This window comes from Euprymna scolopes, chromosome 25 (genome assembly GCF_053919585.1).
Source record: "Euprymna scolopes isolate OS-2025 chromosome 25, ASM5391958v1, whole genome shotgun sequence".
Lineage (NCBI taxonomy): Eukaryota > Metazoa > Mollusca > Cephalopoda > Sepiida > Sepiolidae > Euprymna > Euprymna scolopes.
In genome coordinates this window covers 93,382,669-93,403,739 of record NC_136506.1, presented here as the reverse complement: position 1 = coordinate 93,403,739, position 21,071 = coordinate 93,382,669, and the positions used below count along the sequence as shown (strand labels likewise).

Genomic DNA, 21,071 nt, shown 5'->3' with positions numbered 1-21,071 from the left:
GTATCTTATGTTCTCGTGCGACTACTATATCTGTTAAAAATAGATACAGCCGTTTCTATAGAATGTATCTTCAAGTAACTGTTCACTGTGATTGCTATGTGGTTCGTTAGTATTGTGACTTAACTAACCTATCTAACTTAGTAATAGACTATTCAAACTTCAATAAATATCGGAAGACTAAGTCGTAAGATGTCAGTCGATATCCAGCTACGAGAAACAAACCACCTATTGTATGCTCTGCAATACATTTTATTTATTTTGGCCTGTTATTCTTTGGATCTGTTTAACAGGTCTATAACAGTGGCGGCGTTAGCTTCCGAACTCACAGAGGTCACTTAAATTTAAAATACCGCCTGCATGCAAAGGAACTCACGAGGCCAAGCAAGTGCGCAGAAAACACTGATAAAAGGAGAAAAAATAGGAACTCAAGAAAACCAAATAAGTGCTTGGACATAAAAGTTTGAATAGCAGACTCGTGGAAAGTAAGAATATTTTCACATTTTTTCTTCTCTTTGATTGGCACTGTGACAACATCTTGGCGCACCCGTAAATACAAGAGAAAGAGAAATAGGACTTATTCGTGTTTTTTTTTCTCGCGTCATAATTAAGTGTGTTAGCGAACGTTTTTTTGTTTTTTTGCTTACTAAAAAAGTACATACGGTTTTACGCTTTTTCATTACGGTCAACATTTTTTTCTGTTCTATTGAAAAAGAAATTTGCTTTGAAAATATATTGAGTATTTCTGTCGGCATATATATATATTTTTTGTCTATGAAAAAGATTCTCTTGGGGAAGAAATATACCTTCCAAGAAATTTAAGACCGTATGTTTAGCGTTCGTTTGCAGAGTTATTAAAGAAAACAAAATACTGTTCTCTTTTCTTCCAGTTGTTCTAAAAATACTAAAACCTGGTTTATCTGAACATAGGTTTGTTAAATTCTGTAAATTCAGTATTTTATACATCATACGATAATAAACCCCTTCAAAGTACATTGGAACAATTATTAAAACTGCAAAAGAAAAGACAACAATCTCACCAACAAGCGCTCAGAAGAATGACAACAACAACAACAACAACAACAACCACAACAAAAACAACAAATGAAGCTAGAGGCCCAGTAATATGAAAATCAACAGCGCATAGAAGAGCTGTTTATACAAGTCATAAAAAATAATGCATCAACCGATAATACTACCGCATATTCACAAGATTCAATATGGAATGCGATTGATAATTTCTGCTACGGACCTGAAGAAGGTAAATCATTTGAAGCTTATTTCCATCGGTATGAGGATTGTTTTTTAGTATCGACTGCAACCGGTCGTTGGACCAGAAAAAGGTTCGTTTACTATTAGGAAAACTAGAGACGGTCGAGCATAACAAGTTTGTGGATTTTATTTTACCACGTAAGACATCGGAATTAACTTTCTTTAAGATGGTGGAACTTTTACATAACTATTTAACCCGTAAGTCTCTTTATTTCATAAGCATCGTGCGTGTCCGAATTTGCAGAAGAATGATGAATATGATTTCACAACGTACGCAGCCATAGTAAATAAACGAATTTTAACTTAGAGACCTTAGTGAAGATAATTTTAAATGTTTCATATTTGCGTAAGGATTAACTTCAGTTCGAGATACGGAAATTAAGAGGCGTGTCCAAACAAAATTAGAAAATGTACCGAACCTAACCCTACAAAAGTTAACGGAAAACTGCCAGATGATAGAAATTATTAAGAAAAGGTTCGATAGATAGATGAAGCTGGAGTCGTGCAGATAAAAAATGGACAGACAATTTAAAAATACGTAAAAAACACAAGGTAAGGAAAAAGGACACACATATCGACACATAGCTAAAAAAAAAAACATTTGACGAAGGAAATATCCCGTCTCCATGTAATCAATGTGGTAATTTGTATTGGATTAAGGACTGTTCATATTTATCAAGAAAATGTCTACTATGTAAAAAAAAATTAATAAAAATAAAATAAAAATAGGACGATAAAGTACTAATTACAAAAATAAAATGAAATACAAAACTTAATGTGTTTGGCGGAAACTGAAAATTATGAAGAAGGATTGCGAAAAATTCATTATAAAAGAAATAAAAATGCAACTCGATTCGGATTTAGATCTTTCGATAACAAATTTAAATACCTGAAAGAAATTAAATAAACCCACAATACTAAGGAGACGCAAAACAGCAAATACCGTTAACGGTATGCAAATTAACTTAGACGGTGAATTTTAGCAAACGTCACATTGTTGGGAAAGACGAAAAAATTAAAAGCTTACGTATTAAGGAATACCACTAACCTACTCGGGTCAGATTGGATGCATGAATTAAATTCATGGGATCAGCCAATATCTACATTCTACAGCAAAGCAGAATTAATGCCAGCAGAAACGAAGACTTTAATCGCGTATTTAAAAAAATGAATTTATGAAAGTATTCGCATCGAGCTTGGGAAAGTACGAAAATGGCCGCGGAATTAAGATTAAAGTGGAATGTACAACCAGTTTCCAAAAGAAAACGCAACGTACCGTTTGCGTCGCTGGAAAAATAACTTGACCAGGAGCTCGACAGATTAGTGGGCATTGTATTGAAATAGAATATAGTTATTGTATATTGGTTTATATTGGAGGAGATGATATATTAAAACGTGTCATGTGTTATCTAGTGGATGTAAGATATTGTTCTTTTAACAGACAGATAATAAACGTATAAATCGTATGTATGTTGTTTAGCCAAGAGGACGTGATATTGACGTGTAAACTGAATCATGTTGTATCAGACTTATCACACGGAATATTTTTACAGTTCATATATAAGAAGAAGAATATATGCTTCACACCTTTTTTCTTGAAGAGTTCTGTATCTTCCCGCTGCTCCGTGACGAACCATGAAACGATCAGCACCATCCAATTGAGACAGCTCTTCTTATTTATGAAACCATTAAAACAATTCTTTATATTTTTATAATATAAATTTATTACAGTTGTCTCAAATGGTTTTCACAGGATCTGCAGTTCGTTTACATTTCTATTCTTACAGCTCGCTCCCTAGCTGTCTGTCCACCCCTGTCTAGACGCTTGTCCGCTTTTGTGGTCAATCCTCAACTCTCTGAATCTCTCCAAAACTAACTACATCACGTGTTCTCTTACGTCACCTAATTACGTGCCTCAGACCAACCTAATGTCCACAACTAGTTATTTGTTTATCCAACCTCCCAAAATAATGTTTACATCTATTTTCTATTTTCACATTCCTTTTGCGATTCACAAGTCAATCATTTCTTCCCCAATTACATTGTTTATTCTTCTAATCATAATAACTGACCCAGCGACTATCCGTCGCTCAAATCAATTAATAAGAATACAATAACAATAATAATGTTTTGACCATGCTTACCACAGTTAACAGATGCTACGCTATGATCACAGCCTAAAGGGTCATAACATTACATAGTCAGTGGCCTGTGCCCACGGTCTCTGTGAAAAAGAAAGCAGGTAAAATCCGTGTTACAGCAGATTTTTCGACAGGGTTGAATGTGTCTTGGAGGACCTACTCTCTACTGCCAATCTGGAGGAAGTTTTTACAAGACTAAATAGTGGCCAGATTTTCTCGAAAATCGACCTAAGCGATGCATATCCACAGATTCCAGTTGAAAATGAAAGTGCTAAATTACGCTGCATAAATACCCATCGAGGTCTTTACAAATATGAAAGGTTAGGATTTGGGGTTAAGGTCGCGCCTGCCATTTTTCAACAGGTTAGGGCAGCATGCTAGGCACGTCTATAGACCAAAATATAACTAATATTGTTAAAGCATATGAAGGTTGTGCTTTGGCTGACCAAAATCCAAACATTTGTAGTCCAAGATATTTACATACTTTGCGGGACCACTTGATAAATTATATTACTTGATAGTGGTGGATAGTTTTTCCAAATGGCCAGGGATGCTAAGATGCAGGAAACTCACCACAGCGGTAAACGTTAATTTCTTACATCAGCTTTTCGCTCGTTTTGTTGTGTTGTTGATTGCATATTAGTGATAATGTTACCCAATTAACTTCTTTGGAGTTCCAAAAATTTTGTGTGACATATCAGGTAAGACATTTTACAAACCCACAATATCATCCGAGAAGTAATGACAAAGCAGAACGCTTTGTAGACACCCTGGAAAATGCGGCTAAGGAAAGCTTATGGATCACCCACAGAAAAGAGCTCTATAGCAGTTTCTTCAAGTGTACAGGATTACGGCAAACCCTAACACCCCAGCAGGCATATCACCAGCGGACGTTATGTTTGACCGTAAAATCAAATCAGTATTTGAGAGGTAGCTACTAAGACAAACCACACATTGAAAAAATTTATACGGGACCACTAAAAATACAATTTTGGAGAGAAAGTGTACTTCATGCATTTTTCAAATAACGTTTCGTTTTGGGAACTGGAAAAAGTATTAAAAAGAATCTGAAATGTAATCTGTATAATCCAGGGACTAAAATTCACATATCCAACGTAGACAGATATGGCATTTCCACGGTTAATCAGAGGCGAGAATAAAGACGAGGCCAACAAATTCTGACTCAATTATATTTTTATAATACATACATGCCCGCCGAACCAACTTGTCTTACATTCTTGTTCTCCTGTGTTGCTGAAGCTGCTAAATAAAAGAATACAAAACGTAAAGAAGAATCTACATATTGGTTAATAAAGTTGATTTTTTTTATAGAACTATACTATTATTGTATGTGTTCTTCTGGCATAGGGGACGTATTTGATAATAAAATTAAGCATTCCTTCTCCTTCGTTCATAAAATTATTGAAAGAACGGCCTCTGATGAAATCTGTGCCAATTTAATGTCAAAGAATGAATATTATTTTCTGCACTTTATAAATTATTCATCTACGACAATGCTTATTAAGACGATACCAACTTTGTGGGTGTTTGTTTTGTAGTTTTGAACTTTCGCACATGCGCAGACAACTACGCATTATGTAATAAATTATTTATTCGCAGAAATAAAATAATAATAATAATAATAATAATAATAAGAAGAAGAAGAAGAAGAAGAAGAAGAAGAAGAAATTGCCAGCTTGTAGATTTTGCTGTTCCAGCACACGACAGAGTGAAGATCAAGGAGACAGAGAAGCGAAGCAAATACACGGAACTAGCCAAAGAACTCAAAGAGACATGGACGATGAAGAAAGTTAAGATGATACCACTAATAGTGGGAGCACTAGGAACAATACCGAAAACTTTGAAAAAGTATAGGAGGGATTGGAACCAGAGTAATGGCTGCGAAGACACAAGATATAACAGTAATAAAAACGGCTGCAATATTAAGGAAAACCCTTGATTGCGAAGACTAACGTAGATGAGCTACCGGCACAAGCCGGACATATAAAAACTGCTATAGATGTAAAACAAAAAATAAACACCACAGGGAATCATAAAAACTGAAACTGCATACAGGGTGGACCGATATAATTTTCGTCCTAGACAAAACGATATGATTCCATTTCCGTTTGATGAAAATCTATTTTTCTGTTACAAACCATTTATTAGTTTACCAGTTTTGTACAAATGCCAAGAGCGATAGGAGCCTTCTCTGATGTCTGAAAGTGACACAATGTTCAACAAGCGAGATCGGAGATGCGCTGCTGTACAGCTCATGCTCTCTACCGATCCAAGTTATGACAACAGGACCATTGCCAGCACCCTCAAAATGCAAATCCAACGGTTCAACACTTAAGGGCATGGCCACAGTGATGAAAAAGTTTCCAGCCACGTTTATAGTCTTTCAAGTGAGAGCCACCTCACATCTTCGGAGTCGGCTTGAAAGTCAACACCAAAGTGTACCTGGATGTGCTGAAGAGTGTGATGATACCATGGTGCAATTAGGTGAACGCTGACAGACCCTGGATGTGGCAGCAGGACTCAGTGGCGGCCTACAAGTCCAAAGAGACCCAGGCCTGGTTTCAAGAAGTTTGCTACGACTTCTCTCACTGGCCCCTTCCTCATTCCCCGACCTGAACCCGCTGGACTACTTCGTTTGGTCATACATCGAGAACATCACCAACGTGACCTCCCACAATACCAAAGCCAGCCTGATTGCCGCTATCCACCGCGTATTCATCAAACTCCCGCCGACGTTTGTCTAAAATGGCATGCTCTCAGTTCTAGACCCTTATCGAGTCGGTGATTGAGGCTGAAGGCGGCTACATTAAATAGGTATCAGTTCTACTACATAATCAAGTTAGCTGAATTGCTTTTTCCAATAAAAGTTTTAAAATGTAATGTTGTTTTCGTTAGGGTGGCAATTTTATCGTTCTACCCTGTAATTATAAGTTAACTTTCTGTGCCTCTGCATTCCCCTTTATTTATTTATTTATTTATTTATTTTGCATCACAATAAACTGACGCCATACCAAATAATTGGGGAGTGTCAAGGAAGATAGAAAGACCGAGGAGAGAAAGCATTAGCCAGGACTCCACTGGTCGACTGCAAAGAGGAATGGGACCTTGAAGAGTTTTATTGCCACCCAAACTCCAGTGAAGACCAATGGTCGCCGCCAATGAGAAATAAATGGTAAATGGCTTCGATAATGCAAATTAATCTGCAAAGTTTATCGAAGAAGGAGGAGAATACTGGAAATTTCGAGAAGCTTACTGTCACTCAGACTCCAGGGAACGCCACAAGTTATTCTCGAAGAAAAATCTTTGATGATGGCTTGCGTGACTACTCCCAGTGAGTGAAATAATAATAATAATAATAATAATAATAATAATAATAATAATAATAATAATAATAATAAATATTAGCTTACCAAATACAACAGATGGAACGAATGAACCAGCTCCTCCAACGGCTGTTAAGAATCTTAAAACGAGAATCGCCGTGTAATTTTTTATTTGTGATGAAAGCATTCCGGCTGAACCTTGTAATATTAAGCAACCGATAATAATGGTCTTGCGTCCCAATCTGAAAAAAAAAAAAACAAAAAAAAAAAAACAAACAGAAAATGCATCAATTCGTTGAAACCAGACAAACTCAAGTTCAAATAAAAAGGTCACGTTAATAACTAGTAAAAAAAAAAGATACAAAACGAATAATAGAAAGACTTCGTTACATATTTTGAAAGCAATTCATTTTATTAAATATCCGCGTCAACCACGCGCACACATCGAACCTTACTCTGATATAATTGTCGACGAAATCGGACGCACATATTTTTATCTTCCACGAGCTCTCCCCCTAAACTTAACAAAAACAATAAAACAAAGAAACGTTTAAAGATGCCAAAATAAAATCTTATATGATGAAACCGAAAATCCCTTATAATCTTTTAAAATAGTTTTCTATGGATGAAAAAAAAAAAAAGCCCAGCCACATTAACACCTATGCTAGAGTGAATTTTGACTCAATAGCATAATAAAAAAATACAACCTTATCATACAAATATACACATATATTGTTTAGTATATAGAAATAGGTAGATATAAATTATTATATAGATATATATAGATATAATTAATTATATAGACATACGTAAATATGGTTTATTATATAGGCATACGTAGGTATGATTTATTATATAGACATACGTAGATATGATTATATTATATAAATATGGATAGATATAATTCTGAACCTTTTAGATGAGATGTGAATGCCTGTGTTATGTTGATTAATCAGACAATTATTACCATCTTGGGTGTTATTAGCACAACGTTTCGGTCGCTGCAACCTGCGACCTTCTTCGGGTGTTAGAAAAACATGCTTTTTTTTTCTCTGTTAAGGAAAAGAGGGTTGGCTCTGCAGTACAAGAATTCGAGTTTGAGGGTGGGTCCGTAGATCATAAAGAAGGTTCAAAAGAAAGATGGCGGATCAAAAAACTTAAAGAGGCAGCAGATATGATAGAAACTAATACCATCAGTCATTCCAGCATAGAACTAAATTGCATTTGTACGCCCCTAATCACAAAATCACAGAAAAAGAAAACATGACATATGCCAAGCCCAAGGGAGGTAACTTCACAAAAACAAATAAACTCTTTTTTTTACTAAGAGTTGCCCTTGGCTTTGTGTTTCTTTTTTGTTTGTTTTTTTTTTAACAAAAATACGCATGGATATCGATCCTCTTTAAAAGTTTTTTTTTTCAATAATATTAACAATTAGCATAGATGTCTCCAAAAATTGAGTCATAAGTAAGCCTTTAAAAAATACAGTAGCGACCCCTGAAAATTGAACTTTCTTTATAATCTACAGGCCCACCCTCAAATGTACGGTTCGAATTCTTGTAATGCAGAGCCAACACTTTTCCGTAGCAGAGAAAATGAAGCATGTTTTCAAGACTCGAAGAAGGTCGCAGGTTGCAGCGGCCGAATCTTTGTGCTAAGACCACCTAGGATGAGAATAATAGTCCGATTAATCAACATAACACAAGCATGCATATATATAGTTTATTACACAGAAATATATTAATATAATTTATCATCAGGAAATACATAGACATTGGAACATCTTAAAAAACGAAACCTATTATTATTTAATTTCGCTATATTTTATCTTATATTTAGTCATATAAATTTTTGTCAATTTAAATGTTATGAAAATAATTTCATACTTACCGGTCGGAAAGCCAACCACAGCCCAACATGGCGACGAGGTAACCAGCAAAAAACACGGTGTAAACTTGATTGGAAAGCCATTCACGATTACACACAAGATTAAACTAAAAATAACATTGAAAAATAGATGATTTACCAATAATAGCAAATAACTGTCAGATGGATTCTAATGGGCAGATAAACTTGTTCAATCAAACAATATGAATCAGGAATTAAATTATATGGACAATATCTCTATCTATCTATCTATCTATCTATCTATCGATCTATCTATCTATCTATCTATCTATCTATCTATCTATCTATCTATATATATATATATATATATATATATATATATATATCAATAAAAGTGAACCTATATCTAAAATTTCAATTGTTTATACTCAAAATTGGCGGAGGAGTTTGGTAGAGTTCTCAAAAGTCAAATCGTTGAAATTTGCCCTCTTAACAGCCAAATTTCTGGCCGAAAATGGATTGCAAAGATTTTTCCAAATCTCCATACCCTGTATATCAAATTTCGAGCCTGTAGACTGAAAATTGACAGAGTTATTGCGTACAGAAATGTACACACACAGACACACAGACAGAAAGACAGACACTTTTACTCACCAACGTATACGGCCGCTTCTTATACCCTTCGGAAAAAGGTATGGACAAACCATACATTTTTGTTACATGGGATTACTGCCTTCTCCCCTGGACCGCTATTCTGCCGACCTGGCATATATATATATATATATATATATATATATATATATATATATATATATATATATATATATATATATATATATATATATACATACCCCGGAAGATATCGTAATCCTTCCGACAATGGACTCTCCAGGTTGTATTAAATTCCTTTTCCTATAATTATTTTCCTATAATTGTTATTCATCATTCAAATAAAATGTTCAATATATGTGCTGAAGAGCAAAATACGTGTCTATTCACAGTTGAACATTTTACTAACCGCATTTCATTTCCTCTGATGATTATTATTTAAAATCCATGAATTAAGAAAATTAACATAACTCCCCTCTATATATTCCTTGTATCGAATATATGTGTTTATATTTTGATTTTCAGAATTTAACTTTAACCACTAAACTTATTTATTGCTCTATTTCTAAATATTGAGCTTTACTTTTTTGGCTAGGATCACCCTGAAAGTATTAGCTCAAAGTAATATCTAACAGGAAATTTCACTTGACCTGTGACTTATCTCAAAAGGTCGTTGTTTGTTTACAAACAGGCGATTTAAGCACTATAAAAATGGTGGCAGGTGTCCATTTAAATAGACATTCCGACGAGTTATTTATGGGCATCGCCTCCATGGCGACTGTCAACACGACGGTTCTAGGTTCAATCCTTGGCTAGGGAGAGATGCTAGTCTAGCGGCACTGATGAATTGTGATACAACGAAACAGGACTGTATGTCGATGACTACAAATATATATATATATATATATATATATATATATAAATATATAAATATACGTACATATATACATATATATATAAATAAAAATATCTATACATATATACATATGCATGTCTATATATATATATATATATATATATATATATATATATATATATATATATATATATATATATACAAAGTTATAGAATTCAAGATAGAAAACTCATGAGTTTGACGAGGTTATAAAGAGTGCTCAATAAGAAAAGGGCAGGATATATTTTTATTGATATAAACTAATTTACATTGGACACTGAGCATGCTAACGTTACGAACAGATGGTTAGTTAAAACAACAAGTCATCGTCAGGGACCTGAGAAGAAAAAGATGGAAACCAGTTTTCAAACCTGTTCTCTAATCAGGTGTGAGAACTGATTTTCTTCTTTGGAAGACAAAATTTTCTTTAAAGTCGCCTGACGAGGAATTATAGTCTTAACCAACCATCTGTCCGAAACATTAGCATGTCCAATGTCCAATGTCACGACCATGTAATTTTGTTCATATATCTTATATATCTATAATATAAAGCTGAACGTCTGTGTGTGTGTGTGTGTGTGTTTGTGTCTGGTCACGAATAGGCTCCTATATGGTCGACTATTTAAAAAAAACTGATTACATATCTATAATATCTATAATATAAAACTGAGCGCCTGTGTGTGTGTGTGTGTGTGTGTGTGTCTGGTCATGAATAGGCTCCTATATGGTTGACTATTTAAAAAAAACTGATTTCATATAATGATAAAAGATGTATCGAGGATTAGGAATGGGTATGTTTGATTTGGCAGAACGGTGGTTCATAAAAACTGTGGGGTCTGCATTCGCGCCTGGCCCCCAAAATATGAAAATAAAAAATGAAAATAAATGTTTACAAGGGGTTTTGATATAGATGTACATAAGAATACTTTGATAACCCGAAAACCCGAAAAAATATACAATAAATAAATGTTACCATAGACAATAAAAGTTCAGTTCATGTTTTTTGTTTTGAAATAGGTTTTAATGCTCTTTACTTGAAATAATTTCAGCGAACCGAAATTAAAAAGATATTTTAGGCGATAACTACTTAAATGAATTTTTATATAAACTGCACATGCCATAATAGAATATTCCTCAAGCACAAAATAAGGAAAATATTAAAATATGTTTATAAATATTCCTTACGTTGACGGAACTCTCTTAAATTGTTAACACAGAATGCTCAGGTGCCCCTCCTTCAAATTGAAAACGGGACTCTCCATTTCAAAGTCGCTGCCAGTTTGATTTTTTTAAACCGGTTTGTGAATTAAAAAAAATAATTTTACAAACTACTAAAAAATACAAACCAATGAACTTTTCTACCATAAAAGTAACGTTTATTGATTATAGTAACGTTTATTTCTTGGATATTTATATTATTATACAGGGTGTTCCAAAAGTTTTAGGCACATTTATCCTTATATTTGTTTAACTATGAATGGTAGTAAGATGAAAGTGGTGCCATTTTAAAGCTAAATGCATTAATTTTTTTGTGAGACTATTGATTTTTAAAATTCTTTTTCTGATCCAGTAATGGCGTTCACTCAACCAGAAAGGGCGTTTTGTGTGCTTGAATTTGCAAAAACTGGATCATAAACACTTGTTCAACATGCATTTCACAAAAAAAAGATCTCACACCTTGCGATTTATTTTTGTGGGTATTTGTGAAAGGACTGGTCTATGTGCCTCCCATTCCAAGAGACGTGGATGAGCTGAAGGCCCGAATAACAGAAGTTGTTTCAACCATTGACAATGCAATGCTGGGACGTGCTTGGCAAGATTTGGCTCTCGGCTTGACGTGTATCGTGTGACCAATGACACATACATTGGACATGTTTGAATATTAATAAGGAAAATTTGAGATTACAAGTTTTCTGAATATACCAGATGCGTTTTTATATCCTTAACAGTTCTCAAGATATTCAATGTTAAGATATGCCCAACACTTTTGGAACACCCTGTATGTATATATGTATGTATATATATATATATATATATATATATATATATATATATATATATATATATATATATATATATATATAACATTTTCTCTTTGTAAGGAAACATCATTTTGTTGGTCACTCTTGGCTACGAATGGAAACAAAGTTGATATGAAAAATATATTTTCGCGAAAATTATCTTTACTTTCATCATCTTTTGCTTAGGGTAAAATTTTTGAATATACAAAACCTATCTCTTTACAACCCCCTCCTTTTCATAACCTATCATACTTTCATCAATCACAGTCCATTTTCTGTAGGCTGTTTTTGAACCCAGTCAACGACGGGTACTTCTGCTAGTATATATATATATATATATATATATATATATATATATATATATATATATATATATATATATATATATATATTAGAAGCACACATTTTCTCATTCCTTGGGAAAGTCTCTTATCATTAGAATGGTTTAGCGAAAACATCTATTTTTACAAACATTCTAAACAGGACAATCCAAGAGACACAAGAATTTTCGAAACGCGTTTAAATCATTTCAAACAATTTGTCAATTATTTGAAAAATGAAAATATAAAATAGTAAAAGAAGTATACAACCATAATTGTTTGTGACACCACTTAGATATACATTTTTCTCTCGTTTGAATCTCTTAACCTATTTCATACACACACAAGCAAACACACACACAGACACATATTTATATAGACTCTTGAAAGCTTTTTTTTAAAATCATTTAAAACTAGTTAAAAATATTTGTCCTTCGTTGAAAATTATTTTCTCAGTAATAAGTATATATATATATATATATATATATATATATATATATATATATTATATATATATATATATGTGTGTGTGTATGTGTGTGTGTGTGTGAACAAAGACAGCTGCCAGAATATACCCACGACGTTGAGCCTTCTATGCACTTTTCCTTCTTGCATCGTTATATTCTTATGTACTTTTTCCTTTCTAAGTAAAGATTTTCTAATCTTTTGAAAAGCATACGCACCAAAAGACAGTATTGAAGTAATATTTCTGTATAACGAAACAGACCTGTCAATAACAAAATTGTAACATTCTGGAGGAGCTGTTTTGCATGAAAAGTTAATATCTGTATCTTAGAATGTTACTGTACTAGTATTCTTATATATATATATATATATATATATATATATATATATATATATATATATATATATATATGATATCTAGTTATTCTTATATATATACATATATATATATACATATAATAAATCGCGATACATCCATACAGTCGGCAAGATGGAGCAGCGGATAAAGAGGTCAGGCTTATTATCGTGTTGGTCCCGATTTCGAAACTCGCTGATGAATCGTACACGGCGAAAAACGTATCAGTAGATAATTATATTATATTTTAATGAACAATATATATATATATATATATATATATATATATATATATATATATATCATTCAATCACGGTAGTGGTTGAATATATGCTTAAGTCCGAAATTGAATGAATCGAGACACATTCAAACCCCCACCACTTGTTTCATTCGCAACCAAATTTCAAACAGGTTATATAGTTGGATAGAACACCTCATTAGCTACATTTTGAAAAAAAAATTTAGAAAATTGGTTCAGTAGAAAAAAAGTTACAACAAAATATGTGGGTTCACAAACAGGAGAGTAAGTACATACATAAGTGACTAACGCTTTTTTTTATTTTGCATAACTTTTTTTTGTATATAAATATTTTTACTGCGATTTTGCCAATATGACATGTTAGCGTAACGGTTAGAGTACCGGGGGTTGGTGGAAAGATTTTAGGTTCAATCCCGTGTATCGTTTTTTTTATAATTAAAAAACCGAACTTTTTTTAATAACTATTTTTTTAACTCTCCTTATGATTTTATAGCAAAAAATGGTGAATTTATCGATTAAAAATATTAGTAAATTTTATGATATACATATTCTTTGAATGAACTCAAATTTTTCGTTATCACATTTGATGAAAAATGTAGTCATTTCATAACAACTACTGTGATTCGAAATAAAATTGAAAATGTTATATGTTACCGTAACAGGTATAGAGCCGGGATTGGTGGACAGATTTTAGGTTCAATCCCGTGTAATGTTTTTTTTTTTAAATTAAAAACCGATGAAAATCGAACTATTAATATGCTAATAATTCGCCGGTTCGAAGTTATTATTATAACTACTACTCTTAGAGCTGCTGCTGCTGCTGCTGTGAGATCGTGTCTTGTCCATATTATCATCAGCAGCAGTAAACCTGCTTACCTAGTTTCGGAAGTAAATAAGTCGAATAATACATGTGAACTTAAAAGACTAAAAAGAAGAAAATACTAGTGAGAGTGGCAGAGACAATCAGAAGAAGCCAGAAAAAATGGATAAAATAAAAGGTTTAGTTTTTATTTTATTTTAGTAGAAGAAATGAAAGAAAAAACAACACAACTTTATTTAAACTTACTCGGAAATACTGAAAATAGTTTAAAGATTGTTGAATTTTTATTTTATTATTCATTTATCTCATTCGTTCAGGGAATGAAAGAGAAATATTTTTTTTAGAAAAACAGACAACATTGTCGATTATTCCTGTATTTTTCTTTGCGTGTATTTATATATATAATATTAACAACGAACTTGGAATAATAATGATAATAAATATATATTAATTTACAAAAGAAAATCGTCTGAAGGAGATTTTTTTAAAGGTAAATTAAAAAAAAAAAGGATAAAAGCAGACGTCACTTTAAATGTCGATGACAATGGATATTGAGTTAAATCCAGGGCATGAGAATAGTAATAATGGAAGTAATTATGAGGTGGGTAATCAATTAAATGAAAAAGAATTGAAAAAAAAAAATGAACTTCAAAATAATACAACAAAAAGAAAAAGGAAAATGAAAAAACAAAAAATGCAAAAAGACAAATAAGTAAAATGCGCAGTTTTTATTGATTTTTTTTCTTTTTTGGTATCGATTCTTCAAAGCATTTTTTTATTTAATGGCATATTAGCAATATTGGACTCATTAAAAGAAAGTTCATTTATTTTTCAAAATAAAAGCAGTGTTTTCGCAAAAATAATGAAAATACATAATTTTTTATTAACGAATTTCACACTTCAAAACATAAAAGATAAAAAATAAGATGCATTCAAAATTCGCATTTTCAATCTTAAAATCAGATACGTGCGCAATTGTTTTTGTTTGTTTTATCTACACCCCCACAATACAATATATTTGCTCAGTTTCTGGGCATATTTGTACATACATATAAAGAAGGGAGGGGTTGTATATATATATATATATATATTATGGAAAAATGGGCGCAGTAAAATATTTTTTGACAATCATTAATAAATATTATAAATTTATATATTAATACAATAGCAATGCCTGGAAAAATCATGGATTATATGGAAAAATGCGAGCATGAAAAGTAATATTCTTAAGATTTTATTAAACCTGGAAAAGTAAAGGACAAGAAATTCAACCCGGAAAAGTAAAGAACAAGATATTCTAGTAAAGTAAAAAATAAGAATTTTTTAGACTTAAAATATTGCAGCTAAAAATAAAATTTGAATATTGATAAATATTTTATTTATTATTTGCATATGTTGTTGTTTAATTAATGAATTAAATGATCCTAATTATGATATAATAAAATTATTAATTTTTATATAAATTATAAAATTATTAATTCCATCTACTAACTAACTAACTAATGAATTAATTTTATTCAAACAATTTTCACTACATAAATATATGCAAATAATAGGGGGGAAATAAGTTCAATCCAGCGACTGACACCCTTTCTAACTCAACAATAAATAACCTCCATAGAATGGAAATATGTCACAAAGTTTAAAAGGTTTTTTTAATATAGATCCACAGAATATTGTGATAAGTGTTTCAGTGTGAACAGGTATGGTATAATAAATTATGGGGTTTATCTGTTTTATTTTTACTTTCATCATATTTTGCTTTGGTTTTGATACCCCCAAATTCGAAGCTATCTCATTATAACCTTTCCTTTTCATAACCTATCGTACTTTCATAAATCAGAGTTCATTTTCTGTAAGCTGTTTTTGAACCCAGTCAACGACGAGTACTTTTGCTAGTATATATATATATATATATATATATATATATATATATATATATATATATATATAAGCGACATTTTTTAAAAAAATTAAGGCTAGACAATCTAAAGGAGAGGATGACTTTAAAAAATATCGGCGAAAAAAGTGACCTCCCCTGTAGAAAAGTGCCTAGTTGAAGGAGAATATATTAATGTTTTTAGCCAATTTTTCGATGAAAAATCGAACTTTAAAGCAATACTGATCGTGGTAAAATCCGTAGCCTCTATTGAAAGTTTAAGGCAGACATGCAAACAGACATACATACATACATTTATATACTGGTATAATTTTCGACCCAAACTGATGAAAAAGCTTGCCCTATCTCTGAATACCCTTTATGTAAAATTTCCAATATTTAGACCAGAAACTTTCTGAGTAATTTGGAAGAGACCGCAGAGGTCAATTTTTCTGAAACTTTGACCTCTATTATGACCCCTTAAAATTTATTGTTTTGGGCTCAAATCAAGTTATTAAGTTAGATCCCTGTCCAAGGAACCTATCTCTAAAATTTCAAGTGCGTAGACCCAAAATTGTCGGAGGAGTTTGGTAGAGTTTTCAAAGATCAAATCGTTGAACTTTGACCCCTTAATCGACAAATTTCTGGCCCAAAACCGATCACATCGATTTTCCCAAATCTCAGTAACCCGTATATCAAATTTCGAGTCTGTAGACTAAAAATTGACAGAGTTATTGCGTAGGGAAATGTACACAGACACACAGATACACACACATGTTCACTCATATATATATATATATATATATATATATATATATATATATATATAGAGAGAGAGAGAGAGAGAGAGAGAGAGAGAGAGAGTAAGAAAGAGAGGAGTTACAACGGCCGAAACATTGTGAGAAATAACGGTCAAGATAAGAATAAAATAATCCGTTATAAGTCCTCATCTGAAGAATTCCGAAACATAATATTTCAGATGTACTTACCTCGGTTGTGAGTGTTGTTTCAAATATTGATTTGTCATAGACCCATTTGTTGCAGGTATCGAGGGTCTGATTTCCCTGGAGAGTCGTATTACCAAACAGGTGGCATTTTCTGTAGACGTCTTTCCCGCCCACCGTCTCTTCGGGAATGTATTCTTTGATGAGTTTGGCGTGAGCTGCACTTCGTACTTCGTAAGTATCGTTTGGTAAACCGGGAATGGCACACCTGGAAACAAATAAGAATCTGTTAATATCATGTTACAATGTTACAATGTTGACGGTTTAAAAAGGGTTGATATACCACGCTCTCTGTTTCTCTCTTTCACTTCCGTTTTCTTTCTTTCTTCATTGAAAGATAGAATTAAATATAATTCTTTTGTTTTAAAACAGGTGAAGCTTGCATTCTGGGGGCGACGGACGCGACATAGCAGTTTTAGCTGCATGGCGTCTGGTTTCAATTGGTCTTTATAAAAATATGCTTCCTACTTGTTAAATGTTAAATCAATTAGATATTTTAAATAAAAATGCATTTGTTCGCTATTTTTGTGCAAGCGTTCGATTTCAGCATGAGATCCCAGCCAGTAATGCCGACGATGTAAATGGCTGTAACGATGCAATGAAGACACAAGAAACGACCCATGCCAGCTAGTCATAGCCGACGACATATCGACCCGTTGTGTTGATGTTTCCATGTGCCTATCGTTGGATATTGTGTCTAACACCCGGGGAGCTGGTTGTGTTCTCAGGACGTTCTGCAACCATATAATTCTCTCCAGGCAACGATAGTGTCATAGATAAAAAAGCTTTTTATTCAGGTATGTAAAATATCTTTCTTATCGAGTGTGGTTCTGTCGTGTTTAGATTAAAAAAGAAAAAGAAAGAAAAAAAGACCTTTGACCGATATCAGCCATACGGGTAATCAATAGCATGATTATGGGCAAAATCAAGAAGCTGGGTAGACTTTGTCTTTCTGTTTTCTGTTTGTCGATTTTTTTCAGTGTCTCTCGCTGCCATGATTATCCTTTCAGTGTTTTGTATCATGTATTTTTCTAGTTCTTTTTTTGTGTCATTCACACAATCTTCCATACAAACCAGCCCTTTCCTGCCTTCTTTACTTTTTATGTAGAGTCGGTCAACACTGTCCTTTGGGTGTAGTGCATTGTACATGGTCATGAGTTTCCTGGTTTTCTGATCGAGCTGTTTCAGTTCTTTTTTAGTCCACCCTATGAACGATCCAGAGTATTTTACCAGTGATACTACCCATGTGTTTATACCGTTTATTAGGTTTCTGCTATAGCTATATAATTATAAAACTCAAATGACCTTGTAACGAGTGATGTAACCCACTTTCCGGTTTACGACATCCGATTGGGCATGCACACATAAACATTAACCCATAACAACGAAAACAAATAAACACAAATCGCTTTTTTTGCAGATTTTGACCTGCGCACTGAAATATTAACGTTATTATTTAGAAATTATTATTTAACATGGGAAGGGTGAGGATTTTTTGCAACTATTCTGTATTAAAACTATACTGTCGCAATTTTCTTACAAATAAATCAACTTTGAACGTATTGTTTTACTGTGTACGTTTTTAGCGTCCCAATTGCTTTTTTTGCGTTTACATTATCTAAATAAACAATTGTTAATACTTTCTGCATTTTTTTTTACATCGTTCATTTCCGTATTACGTTTAAGTTATTTTAACGCGATTTTCTTACAAATAAATCTACTTTAACCTTTGACAACCATAAGAGCATTTTATAACGTATTGTTTTTACTGTGTACGTTTTCAGCGTCCCAATTTCCATATCTCATTCTAGTACAGTTTTGTTTCCGTCGTTTTTTTTTCCTCTGTTCACATTTTGATATAATAAGCTTTCATTGTTTTCAAATGTCCTGTTTTGCTTGCTCTGTTCAGATTTATATCTATATCGTCTCAATCTCCCTTTTTTTTGCTGCTATTTTTTGGATCAGATCTTCATGTTTCTTGTTTAGCCTCTCCATACTAGTCACGTTTCCAATTTTTCATATTGTCCACGTCGCTTTCTTCCTGTTTATCGTTTTGCCTTCTTTTTTGTATTTGTTGATTTGGGTTTCCAGCCTAATTTCCCATCCAGGTTTTTTCGGTCCATTTTTCCCTGGCTGTTTTTTCAGATTTGAAGTTCATACTTAGCAGTGTTCTTAGATAGGCTTTGTATCGGAATGTCTTCAATAAGTATCGGTAATCGATAACCGATAATCAAAAAATCCGATGAAGGAAAGGCGATTTTGACCAAAGCTAACACCTTATAACATCGTAAGTGCATTTTAGAAGTTTTAGTACCACACAAGCAGAAAAACCCAGCACATAAAATCAACAGTAAGTTCTTTACAGTGCACTACAGCGTAGGCTATAAAGTATTGTGAACAAAGTCACTACGGGGAAGGATGTTAAGCTTCTTCCCGGTGCACCACGATGGGCCCACAATTAGAGCAGGCAATCAATTGATTTGATTGAATAATGTGCGATTTTACCGATTTCGATGGCAATAAAAATATGGGAGCGGGAAACATTCGTTGATCATCATTTAATCCCGAGCAACGTAGAGTTTCCCTGCTAGTTACGTATAAATCGATAAAATGGAAAGAATAAGAAAAAATGGGACATTCCAAACTGGAAAGTTTTAAAAAGGAAAAATGTTGTTTTTTTTATTTATTTATTTTTATTTCATTTTCACCAAAAACAAGGCACAATGCCACTTTGATGTAGGGGCCTACTATCGGAGACATAAGTTGCAGGGATACTATGTAGGGAGTTGAGCAGCGAGATATCTGCTCACATTACATTTGAACTTCTGCATGTCAGTACAATTGGGAAAACAGGAACTCGGAAGGGAGTTCCAAAGTCTAGCAGTTCTGGGGAAGAAACTATTAGAGTAGAAGGCTTTCTTACATCTAAGGATCTCCATTGTGTGGGGTGGGATTTTGCTGCTTGTCGGGTTTGCCGGGGGTATTTACGTCGGGGGTGGGGTACAAGTGCTTGTAGCTCGTCGGAGCATTCACCATTAAAATACTTGTAGAACAGGCAAAAGATGCAAAATTACGTCAATCAGACAGAGGTTGAAGTTTAGCTGACAGTTCAGGACCTATCAGGTTGGCGACTCTCTTCTGAACCCTGTCCGGGAGCGAGATATTAATAGCAGATGCACCAGCCCAAATGTGACAGCAGTACTCCATACATGGCCGAATGGTGGCCTTGTAGAGATACAGGATACTTTCAGGCGTAAGTAGGAAATGTTTATTTGAATGCAAGTGAGAACACTGGTGAACCATTTTTTCGTATGAGCGATGAATTTAAATTGTTGGTTCTACATTAAAACAAAATGTAGCGTATGTTTAAAAACATCAAATACTTTTGATAAATTGGAAATAGCACACATATAAAAGAGAATCTTTTTATGCCAACCACACTTATAAATAATAGAAAAATATATGTTCAAAAATTATTAATAAAGTTTTCCAGAAATTAACGTATAGTGCTACAAGATTATTCTGTCTGAAGATACTGGTTTCCTGACATAAAATACACCAAACATTGATGAATACTAATGAGAACACTGGTGAACAATGCTTTCCGTAAGAGTGGAAAAATTTGAAATGTTGGCTAAAAAAAAAAAAATTGTTTAAAAACATCAAAACATTAAATTTCAAATAGCACACCTTGAAAAAGAATACTTTTATATCAACTCTAATAAATTATTTTTTTAAAATTAATATTGTAATCATAAATAATAGATCCCCTTAATATTGCACCTATAAATAATAGAAACATGCATATTCGAAAATTATTTATAAAGTTTTCCAGAAATTAA

At 33.0% G+C, this 21,071-nt stretch overlaps 1 protein-coding gene across 1 annotated transcript in view; it reads right to left on the bottom strand.

Annotated features, from left to right (window-relative positions):
- The window catches only part of LOC145247516 (organic cation transporter protein-like), a 58,555-nt gene that overhangs the window by 23,788 nt on the left and 13,696 nt on the right, over positions 1 to 21,071 (bottom strand). Inside the window, exons 2-4 of the mRNA XM_080109331.1 lie at positions 17,215 to 17,437; positions 8,645 to 8,748; positions 6,842 to 6,996 (exon numbers count right to left, since the gene is read on the bottom strand). Coding sequence (XP_079965457.1) covers positions 6,842 to 6,996; positions 8,645 to 8,748; positions 17,215 to 17,437 — 482 coding nt within the window. The remainder of the gene's footprint in view (positions 1 to 6,841; positions 6,997 to 8,644; positions 8,749 to 17,214; positions 17,438 to 21,071) is intronic.